Source organism: Thunnus thynnus, chromosome 2 (assembly GCF_963924715.1).
Source record: "Thunnus thynnus chromosome 2, fThuThy2.1, whole genome shotgun sequence".
Classification (NCBI taxonomy): domain Eukaryota; kingdom Metazoa; phylum Chordata; class Actinopteri; order Scombriformes; family Scombridae; genus Thunnus; species Thunnus thynnus.
The window spans coordinates 40096568-40109067 of NC_089518.1; the positions used below are offsets into that span (position 1 = coordinate 40096568).

Here is a 12500-nt window from a genome sequence, read left to right on the forward strand (position 1 = left end):
ATAACATTTATAACATGATTGTATCTGAAGGCAGCTTATTTTAATCCTCACACATACAGGAACATATGTTCTGTTTGTTGGGCAGCAGTATGATGACACTACGACAACATCACGGATTCATAATGAAACCTGCAGTGACTTCCATACTTCAGCTGTCAAACTGGGCTTTTATTTTGATGTGGGAGTTTTTGTTTGTCTTTAATTGTTGTGATGTATTTTTGGATTTCAGGATTGAATTGTTCACTTTTTTATGTTGAATCTCTTGTGTTTCTTTGTCTTTTAGCATCTTGGGGCCATGTTGGAAATACGTGTTTTCAGTTTAACATGTTCTGCTTTGGATTTTAGTTTGTGTGTCTGTAATCCATAAATCAATCTTATCATATCATTCATATCATCTTGTTTATCAACATGTGATAAACAGCAGTCAGCTTCTTCTATGGTGGATTGAAAGTAGTTTACTGTGTTCTGGTCCAACAGGCTGCAGCTCACATTAAAATTCATTTCTGGTAGTTTATTAGACTTCATTTCAGCAGCATAAAGAGTTCAAACAGCAAGTTGAGATATAAACTATAAAAGTAAAAACTTCGGCTTCATCAGGGGGCCAAATGTATTTGCTGCAGGGCCAGATTTGGCCCACGGGCCACTATTTGCCCACCACTGGTCTAAGGTCTGGTCCAGACTGCCTGAAGGATCAGAAGACAGAGTTCACCTTTCTAGTCCTCCAACTGCTCAAAGTGTTTTATACACTACAAGCCAACATTCACCCGTTCACACACGCATTCACTCGTTCACACACGCATTCACCCGTTCACACACGCATTCACTCGTTCACACACGCATTCACCCGTTCACAAACGCATTCACCCGTTCACACACGCATTCACCCGTTCACACACATTCACCCGTTCACAAACGCATTCACCCGTTCACACACGCATTCACCCGTTCACACACATTCACCCGTTCACACACGCATTCACCCGTTCACACACGCATTCACCCGTTCACACACATTCACCCGTTCACACACGCATTCACCCGTTCACACGCATTCACCCGTTCACACACGCATTCACCCGTTCACACACACACATTCACCTGTTCACACACGCATTCACCCGTTCACACACACACATTCACCCGTTCACACATACATTCACACACACATTCACCCGTCCACACACACACACACACACAAACACACTCACCCGTTCACACACACGGCTGTACTATACTATTGTACTACTATACTACTACACTACTGCTATACTACTGTACTACTATACTACTACTATACTACTGCTATACTACTGTACTACTATACTACTACTATACTACTGCTATACTACTATACTACTGCTATACTACTGTACTACTATACTACTACTATACTACTGCTATACTACTGTACTACTATACTACTACTATACTACTGCTATACTACTGTACTACTATACTACTACTATACTACTGCTATACTACTGTACTACTATACTACTACTATACTACTGCTATACTACTGTACTACTATACTACTACTATACTACTGCTATACTACTGTACTACTATACTACTACTATACTACTGCTATACTACTGTACTACTATACTACTACTATACTACTGCTATACTACTGTACTACTATACTACTACTATACTACTGCTATACTACTGTACTACTATACTACTACTATACTACTGCTATACTACTATACTACTGCTATACTACTGTACTACTATACTACTACTATACTACTGCTATACTACTGTACTACTATACTACTACTATACTACTGCTATACTACTGTACTACTATACTACTACTATACTACTGCTATACTACTATACTACTGCTATACTACTGTACTACTATACTACTACTATACTACTGCTATACTACTGTACTACTATACTACTACTATACTACTGCTATACTACTGCTATACTACTGTACTACTGCTATACTACTGTACTACTGTACTACTACTATACTACTGCTATACTACTGCTATACTACTGTACTACTGCTATACTACTGTACTACTATACTACTACTATACTACTGCTATACTACTGTACTACTATACTACTACTATACTACCCCCCCCGTCTTACCCGGGTGATACTGCATGTTGGGGCCGGAGTACGGGCCGGGTCCGGGGTGACCACCGCCGCCTGAACCTGGGATGGAACCGCCGGCACCACCAGGACCGGACATGACGTTCACACTGGAACCAACCGGGACGCCGTACTGCTGAGACATTCCTGGGAACGACTGAGGAGGAGACGTAGACACGAAGGTTTAGTTTCCATCTAGTGAAGCCACAGAGCAGCGTGTTGTTGTTCTAGACAGCTGATATTAATGGTGGACTGTAGCGTTATCACACGATATCACACATTTCTGTTATGAGAAAATAAGATCGCATTGCTTATTTCAAGAATCAGATCATGAAGTGTTTGAAGTCTTTTTTAAAGGACCAGTTTGATTCAGTCTACAGACTCAAACCTCCTGACTGACCTCAGAGTTGTAGGGCCGTTTGAGGCCCTGTGGGGGCCTCAGGTGGCCCTGCTGTGGTCCAGGACCGTAGTTTGGGTGCTGAGGGACCCTCTGTGGACCCCCTCCAGGTCCATACATGGGGCCCATTGAGGGGGGACCCCTGGCAGGTCCAGGTCCAGGCCCCATGCCAGGGGGCCCTCGGGGGCCGGAGTGGGCCATGAACTGGTTATTGTAGGCTGGACCTCCCATCTGGGAAACACACACACACACACACACACACACACACATATATATATTTATATATATATATATAAACACACCTGCTGACTCTTTATAATAATCATCATTTATATTTATATTGACATCATCAGGTGACTCATCGGTCAGCTGACATGATGACGCCACCTCACACGTTCCTGCTGCGTGACCTCACAGGAAGTCTTCTCCTCACCTGTCCGTAGTTCATTTCCTGGTTTTGTTTCTCCTGGATGGCGGCGACGGTTGCCGTGGCGGTGGCAGTCGCCGTGGCAGCTGCAGCGGCGACGGCAGCGGCGGCGGCCTGAGTGAAGTCAGCTGATCCTCTGGAGCCGCCGGGGTTGGACGGGTAACTGCAGACAGAGACGGAGGTCGTAGTTTAGAGGTTCAGTTGGACGTCTGTGTCTGTCGTATGTTTCACACTATTTTTATTTCTTTTTTTTAAATTTTAATTTACAATTTCTGTAACTTCTGTACTTTTAAGTTCATATATTCAAGAGGACATATTTGATTACAGAAGCTGTGACTGACGATTATTTTCTCATTTAATCAATTTATCATTTTATCTATGAAACGTCTGAATCCGTCACGTTGAGAAATTACAACTAATAACGACAACTAATCAATTAATTGACTAATCGTTGTAGTGATCGTCGTCCTTTCCTGCATGTCCCAGAAGGTTTCATGTCAGTTTTTCAGGAAATTACAGAATAAAAGTTATTTTTATTTGAACAGGATGAAAGTATAAATCTTGTGGTTCTACCTCCCCGTGTAGCCCCCCGGGCCTCCAGCGTAGCCCCCAGTCGTCCGGCCGTACATGCCCTGGTTCAGGTAGCCTTTGCTGGGCTCGCCGTAGCCCTGCTGGCCCATGTAGCCGCCGGGCCCTCCGGCCATGCCCGGCCCCCCGGGGCCCTGCATTATGGGCCCCCCGCCTGGGTTGGCCCCGGGTCCCATCACCCCTCCACCCAGACCCTGACAGACACAGAAACAGTCACTTCACCACACGCTTCTTCTTCTACTGTTTAATAAAAGAATCATTATTATTATATAAATGATTATAAAACAGTAAATAAACACTAATTAACTGCAGGGATTCTCTTCTGTGTATCTTCGTCTTTCCAGATGAATAATCTATTATTTCACTTCCTCTCTTCTTTCCTGCGTGGTGATGTCATACCTGGCTGGCCGAGGGATTGGTCACTCCCCAGACGGTGGTTACCACGGAGAGGGATCCTGTGGGCTGATTGGTGGGCTGCTGCCAGCTGGAGGGGTCGTAGGGGTACGAACCCTCGCTGCAGACACACAGGGAGGAAAACAGCAGCGTCACCGTCACAGCCGACAGGTACGAGACAGAAGACGATGCTACAAATATACCGTCTGAATAAACTGAACTACGCTTCCTTTTGCCTCTTCAATAACGTTATGTTATTGGTGCACGATAGTGAACCAACTGCACGATAGTGAACAAACTGCACGATAGTGAACAAACTGTCAACAAACAGAACATACAAGACAAGATAAACAGCTTCAGCAGCTGTTGTGACTGACATGTTAGCGGTTAGCTAAAGCTGACTGTGTGTATACGTGTGTGTACGTGTGTATATATATATGTGTGTGTGTGTGTGTGTGTGTGTGTATGTGTATATATGGGTGTGTGTGTGTGTATATATATATGGGTGTGTGTGTGTGTATATATATATGGGTGTGTGTGTGTGTGTGTGTATATATATATAGGTGTGTGTATATGTGTGTGTACCTGTGGGGGTTGTTGGCCAGTCCGGCCTTCATCTGGTTCAGAGGGTTCATGGTGGGAGGGGCTGGTGGGCCGGGGTCCAATCAGACAGACTCCTGCCATGCGAGAGAGACAGACAGGTGATCAATTATCTCCAATCAGCTGATAGAAAGTTCCTGGATCATAATGATCATAATAACACATGTAGACAACCTGAACTGAACTCTCATTCATCACATCATCATTCATGTGGAGCCGTAGTGAATGTGAGTCCAATATTCACTGTTTCTGTTCTCTACCAACTCCTGAGGGAAATATCTGGCTCTGCTAAATGCTCCACTATGTTCACCAGCTAGTCTACAGCTAACCGTGTCTGTTAGCTGGTAGCGTACAGCTAACCGTGTCTGTTAGCTGGTAGCGTACAGCTAACCGTGTCTGTTAGCAGGTAGCGTACAGCTAACCGTGTCTGTTAGCAGGTAGCGTACAGCTAACCGTGTCTGTTAGCTGGTAGCGTACAGCTAACCGTGTCTGTTAGCTGGTAGCGTACAGCTAACCGTGTCTGTTAGCAGGTAGCGTACAGCTAACCGTGTCTGTTAGCAGGTAGCGTACAGCTAACCGTGTCTGTTAGCTGGTAGCGTACAGCTAACCGTGTCTGTTAGCAGGTAGCGTACAGCTAACCGTGTCTGTTAGCAGATAGCGTACAGCTAACCGTGTCTGTTAGCAGGTAGCGTACAGCTAACCGTGTCTGTTAGCTGGTAGCGTACAGCTAACCGTGTCTGTTAGCAGATAGCGTACAGCTAACCGTGTCTGTTAGCAGATAGCGTACAGCTAACCGTGTCTGTAGGCAGGTAGCGTACAGCTAACCGTGTCTGTTAGCAGATAGCGTACAGCTAACCGTGTCTGTTAGCAGGTAGCGTACAGCTAACCGTGTCTGTTAGCTGGTAGCGTACAGCGGCTCTGAAAACAACGCTATGAGACACAGAGTGAACCACAACAGTAAAGACTCATCACATCACACACACACATATATACCCATACACACATACACACACACACACATATATATACCCATACACACATACACACACACACACACATATATACCCATACACACATACACACACACACACACACACACACACACACATATATACCCATACACACATACACACACACACACACACACACACACACATATATACCCATACACACACACACACATATATATACCCATACACACACACACACACACACATATACCCATACACACACACACACATACACACACATATACCCATACACACACACACACACACACATATACCCATACACACACACACACACACACACACATATACCCATACACACACACACACACATACACACACATATACCCATACACACACACACACACACACATATACCCATACACACACACACACATACACACACACACACATACTGTGTATCACATGCTAACACACATCACTGTGGCGTTGTGGTTAATTAACACATGAACAGAAGAATCCAGGACCAATCAAACTCTCAGCAGACTAACAGTCACATAAACTGATGTATTTGTCTTATTGATGAGGTGATCGAGTGTATTGATCTGTCAGATATTCTCCTGTTACTGTCTGCATACACATCAACAAACAACTAACAGCTTCTTCTAAATGTTTAAAAAAAGACTAATGACTTCTGAAAACTGCTTTATATCGTCTCCTGCAACACACACACACACACACACACACACACACACACACTCCATGGAAAGGCTTTTACATATTGACATCCCAGCTGCAGATCAGCTGACGTGCAGACAGACTGTTATGTTCATGATAACCTGATTAATTAACATGTTTCACAGAATCCTGTTTGATGTGATGAAACTGCAGAAACATGTAAACAAACCGAGACATTAATAATCAGTCTGAGCGATAAATCTGCCACTGAGAACATCAGATATGACATCAGCGTGGTCAATGCTGTTAGCTCATGTTAGCTTATCACATCCTGGTTTTAAGACACATGGCAAACTAAGATAAACAACTTGGTTTCGGCTTGTTGGTGGTGTAAAAACACAGCGCGTATGTGTATGTGTGTGTGTGTGTGTGTGTGTGTGTGTGTGTGTGTGTGTGTATTCAGTGTAGTCCTTTTCTGTTCTTTCGGTGCTGCGTCTGAGTTTATAACAGCAGAATAAACCCTGATTTACATTGAAAGCACATTTGAAGGATGTTTTAATATCCAGTATGAAGAGGAGGAATGATTACACTGTTACTATGGACACCTGACTGCTGGTCTAAGATCCTTTAATGTTATTTATCTTCTACTGGTCCTTTATGCAGCCCCTCAGTTCAGCCTCTGTCTGAAACAGGCCGTTTTAGCTCCTGTCTCTTTAAGGCCCGCCTCCTGATGAGCCCACTCTGTTCTGATTGGTCAGCTTCAGGAAGCTTCCTCCGGCTCCGGAGGCTACGTAAACAAACTATAGTAGCAGGATTTCACTTCTTTTTCTCCTTCTTTACTCCAAATGTCAACTTCTCAAATCCATCCGTACATGTTGGAGCTGAACAACACATGGAAACACCTTAGCAACCACCTTAGCAACCACCTTAGCAACCAAACGAGCCATTTATGTGCGATGAGCCGACGTGAGCTCATCAGTGAGGTAGAGAAAATGTTGCAAACGAAGCTCCAGAGCAGGTTGAAGGTTGCAGCCCTGAGTTTTGACTTGCAGGCAGCGTTTCTACATACGTTCATCTCAAGTTTCTGAACTTTGAGCATATTTAACATCCGACATCAGAACAGGAAATAAATAACAGAAAACCACTGAAAGCATTTTACATTTGGAATAATGTAAATACACAACTAAACAAAATAATTAGGTCGAGTTGATTTAAGGCGTATTAATGTGGGAAAGTGACATATTACAGCTTTCAGTGGCGTGACTGACATTAATAACAATATAGAGTCGAGTTGTGAAACAACACTCACGTCAGTAAATCAGTGTGAAAAGCAGCTCACCATCACAAAAAGCCAGGTGTCTACTTTGTTTGCAGGAAAAAGCAGAAAACCATTTGGACTTAAATCCCATAATTTAGTGGCCTGGTTACCGTCCTGCCTCCTCCTGACAAACACAAACCAGCAGAACAGCTCAGCTTTGCTTTCATGACGTAGTTGGATGCAAGTTTCCTTCCATCAGGAAGAAAAAACAACGAAAGAAAGTCAATGAAGGAACATGTGACCCGGTGCAGAACATGAAGGTCTACGACACAGAGACTCAACACACTGAAACACACTGTGAGGAGAAGAAGGACGAGCTAAAAGTCAAGCTAACGTTAGCTCTCACTAACGGTTAACGAGTGTCAGTGATAAACTGCTGAAGTAGAGCTGAGTGTCTGTTCAGGGTCATTCATGACGCTCAGAGCTCTGTGTGTTCTGCTTTACTTCATCAGGCTGCAGCGTTAAACAGAAGATGATGATGATGATGGTGAGGCTGCCTGCGGGGGGGTTAAAGGGAATCATGGCCCCCTGGTTGTATACGGTGTGAGGATGACTATGACTCTGCTTCCACAGCCTTCAATAAACACAAACTTTCTTCTGCATCACTCACATGATAACTGTTGTTTAACTTTGTTCAAATAAAGGTTTAAATGTCTGAGTATCTGGAATATAATATATAAACTCCAGAAACGACTGATGAGAGATTGTGTTTAGTTACAGAGGCTAGACAGGAAGTGATGTCATGACTTCCTGTCATCTCTTGCTGTCCAATAAAGACATGAAACGCCCCAAAGATGAATAAACTATCAGCCGTTATTGTTACTGGTTCTTTCCCAGTATCAGTCAGTTCTCGGGGTGGAACGCTTCTGAAACCGAGAGCGAAACCGCCGTATAAACGTCCGCCGTCTCCACACGCCGTCCTGTCCTGTGTGACGCCGTCGGTCACATGTTGGTTATCCAGTGGAGTAAATATGATGGATTACAGACACAAAACACACAATATGTCTTAAAGTGCTTCACAAAACTTCATCAGACGACACGTCAGACATGTGAAGAAGCTGATCAGCGTCACCGTGGCGATTAATCAAATCTTTGTTTCAATTACGATTTTGGCTTCAACGATTATGAAAACAAGATAATGGAGATCCGTCGGGTTTCTAGTGCTGCTCTGAGCTTTCATCCAGACTCTCTGACTGGGAATCCATACTGGAAACCAGCGCCATGGAAACGCTCTCTGACCTGCGCTCACCAGCTGACTGACAGACTGGGAGCTGATCGATCAACGTAGATATCGTTAATCATATTTCAAAACACATATACAGCTGAATATTAGTGTGATTTAAAACAGCTGTCTGTGCAGATTATGCTTCACTAAATGAGTCTCCGACTCTGTGTGTTGATTCATTTGAGTAATCGTGTTAAATCATCGTTATCTCTATAGTAACCAGAATGATGGTGATTGTGATTTTTGCAGTGATCGAGCAGGTCAGTCGCGGTTGTCATGGTGATGGGTTTGTTTGAACTTTATAACCTGGTGAAGACTAAACGTGATACTTTAACTACAGACGGATGGAAACCATCTTCACCATCACAATCACAACATCACTGACACTCTGCTGTCTGTGAAACATCTGTCAGAAACACTACAGACAGCCACCGTCCCCGTGACAACGGACAACACCATAAACATCGGTCAAAGCAGCCAGATTTTCACCAAACATCAGATGTTCAGGTTCAGACGAGGAGTTCAGCAGAAACGTGGTCACTTCCTGGTTCAGGACGTCCTCGCCAACATGCTGCTGCTGTCTCTGCACTAACACACGATGAAGATCGAACCACTGAAACACACGATGAAGATCGAACCACTGAAACACACGATGAAGATCGAACCACTGAAACACACGATGCAGGCGTCCATGAAGCGTCTTCAATCTCTTTCACATCAGAATATTCTGGATGTTTGTTCATCTAAACTGTAGACCTGTAAACATCTTAATAACATTAGCTGCTAAAAATGCTGTAAAATCACTTTAATTGAATAATTTTGAAGCGTTTCACTATTAACTAAACACACAATAAAAGCTGAAACTGTCAGAAATGTACATCACAATGTTTCTGATGGTTTTATGAACGTATTGTTTTCCTGGACTTGTATATTTATCAGATATTTAACTGTAATCTAACAGAATCATTAACTAGCAGCTGTTTAGTGGAGCCAGCAGCAGCTACTGGTCTCCAGCAGAGGAAGAGGAGCGTTACAGACCGTCTCCTCCTTCAGCCTCGTCGGCTAAACGCTACCTGAGAGTCTCAGCTGTCAGTGTGGACATGACGACGCTCTTAAAGAACCAAACACTCTTTAAGTTCTTCATGTATTTGTTTAGTCTTGTTTACTTAATCGACTGGTCTTAAGAGAAGTGTTTTTCATGTATTTATTTATGTTTGTTTACTTCAAATAGTAACAAGAAGTCGGGTTTTCAGTTCATTTGCTGCTCACAAGTTCCAAAACTATAAATAAGCTTCAGATGTGAAGTTGTGGAGTGTGACTGTAGTTTGATCTGCTGTGATGGATGAGAAGCATCTTTATCCAGCAGGTGGCAGCGTTCACTAACACACGTCTACTCAGCATCCACCTTCAACTCTTTATTCTTCTTCATGTTCTGATTCAATGAAACAAATAAAAACAAGGTCTGAACCGAACTGTGGATCCTTACAACCCCTGCTCTGTTCTAAGAAAAATAATCACCTGTAAACCATCTTTCTGGTGAACGTGGGAAACACCAGCTCACCTGAAGGCACCACGTGTAAAAAAGGTTGCAGGTAATGTAACTACCTGTAACTCCTCACCTGCAGTATCGACCCTGAATCTCTCATTCAGAGTATTCAGATCCTTTACTGCAGTAAAAGTACATAAGTATTATGAGCTTGATGTAGTTAAAGTATTGCAGTAAAAGTACATAAGTATTATGAGCTTGATGTAGTTAAAGTATTGCAGTAAAAGTACATAAGTATTATGAGCTTGATGTAGTTAAAGTATTGCAGTAAAAGTAGTGGTTTGGTCCCTCTGACTGATATATTATTATATATGACATCATTAGATTATTAATAGTGAAGCATCAGTGTTAGAGCAGCATGTTACTGTTGTAGCTGCTGGAGGTGGAGCTAGTTTACACTACTTTATATACAGTTAGCTAGTTTAGTCCAGTGGTTCCCAACCTAGGGGTCGGGCCCCTCCAAAGGATCAGCAGATAAATCTGAGGGGTGGTGAGATGATTAATGGGAGAGGAAAGAAGAAAAAACAAAGTTCTGATACACAAATCTGTTTTCAGTTTTTGGACTTTTTCTCTAATCTTTGATTTTTGCTGAAATATTGGATCATTTGAACATTTATTGAAATGAAAGCATGTGAGAAGTTTAGAGGGAAAAATCACTATTTGGTGGAGCTGTTAACAACTCATAGACATGTGAAATGTGACCCCGACTACACACTGCTTTTTGTAAGACGTCAAAAGCCAAAAAGGTTGGAAACCACTGGGACTTGAGTAAATGTACTTAGTTATTTTCTACCACAGAGTTTATTACATGAATATTAACATCCGACTTTACATGATTTCCATCTGATTATTCTGAGATCGTTCATGTATCTGTGAACCTTCTTTGTCCAGAGTCCAACTGTAATCAACCAAAAATACTTTTACATGTTTTAACATTATAAACATGAGATAAACTGAGTATAAACTGACTTCATGTTGGGAGCTGTGTTCACTGTCACAGCCGCGTGCACGGTACACACGCACGCGCTCCTGATAATAATAATAATAATAATGATAATAATAATAATAATAATGTTATGGCTAATATATGTTTTTAGAAGATAAAGTGAAATGTTTTGTCTCTGTTTTCTTGTACTCACATCTCAGTTTCACCGGGATGAACTGAGACAAAATGAGCGTCAGGAGACATTTTGAGATTCCTTGTAGTGTTGCAACCAGGGAGAAGCTAAAGCTAACAGCTATTTAGCACCGCTGTTAGCATTAGCATGCTAACGAGTCGACAACTGTCCACCGCGACTCAAACAGCCTCCGACAATTAATTAAACACTGTTATTCACATGGACACGACGTGAGATGTCCGACGTTGAATATCGTGTTGAATTTATTCTGTTTAGTGACAACTTCGCCCCCCTTTTACAGCCGTTAACGAGCTAGCCTGCTAGCCTAACTAGCCTCGCTGGACTGTGACAATGGAATGCTACGAAGCTAACAGTTAGCCCCCAGCTAGCTTCTTCCTCCAACACAAAACATTCACCTGATGTTACCGGACATGTGGATCCACACCGAGCAGCCCACTGTGTTTTCTTTTTACCTGACACTTCCCGTCACTGCAAACATGTATCTGCATCCATCATGTACACACATGACGAGGAGAAATGTTTTTCCCGGAGCCGACTTACCTCCTCTACTTCCCCGGTGTCCGAGCCCTGCTCCGGGGCTCCGCAGTCTGAGCTCCACCGGGCCTCCGGGGCATCAAGGACCGAGCGCAGCCAAACAGCACACCGTAGCCGGGAGAACCAGCTCACAGACGGCCAAAATATATCCCAAAATATCCCGGTATAATCCTGAGATTCACCCAGCAGCGCTGGCTTTGCCTCCAGGCGCCAGCCAGCTAGCCCTCCCTGCCGCCGGCCTCTGCGTCTGATTATCCGGCTTCAGCAGGCGACACCATCCCCCGCAGCTCCGGGATTATTAATAGAGAAGGAATTTAAACATATATCCTGAATAACCGCAGAGAGCTACCAGGTGGAGTCCGACACCTGAGCCGCTGCACTCTGCATCGCTGCCGGTGGAGGAAACCTGCAGGTTGGAGAGCGACGGAAGGCAGAGCTGCTCTGAGAGAGAGACAGGCAGACAGACAGGGAGAGAGAGAGAGAGAGAGAGAGAGAGAGACAGGTAGACAGACAGACAGAGAGAGAGAGAGAGACAGGCAGACAGACAGGGAGAGAGAGAGAGACAGGCA

At 43.6% G+C, this 12500-nt stretch overlaps 1 protein-coding gene across 2 annotated transcripts in view; it reads right to left on the minus strand.

Moving 5' to 3' along the window:
- LOC137171027 (zinc finger MIZ domain-containing protein 2-like) overlaps positions 1 to 12500 on the minus strand; it is a 29428-nt gene that overhangs the window by 16499 nt on the left and 429 nt on the right. For both annotated transcript variants that reach the window (XM_067574761.1, XM_067574753.1), the window contains exons 1-7: positions 11938 to 12500; positions 4509 to 4600; positions 3930 to 4044; positions 3516 to 3724; positions 2949 to 3105; positions 2519 to 2746; positions 2116 to 2275 (exon numbers count right to left, since the gene is read on the minus strand). The exon at positions 11938 to 12500 is cut by the window's right edge. In XM_067574761.1, the coding sequence (XP_067430862.1) occupies positions 2116 to 2275; positions 2519 to 2746; positions 2949 to 3105; positions 3516 to 3724; positions 3930 to 4044; positions 4509 to 4558 (919 nt within the window). In that variant the 5' untranslated portion in view covers positions 4559 to 4600; positions 11938 to 12500. The remainder of the gene's footprint in view (positions 1 to 2115; positions 2276 to 2518; positions 2747 to 2948; positions 3106 to 3515; positions 3725 to 3929; positions 4045 to 4508; positions 4601 to 11937) is intronic.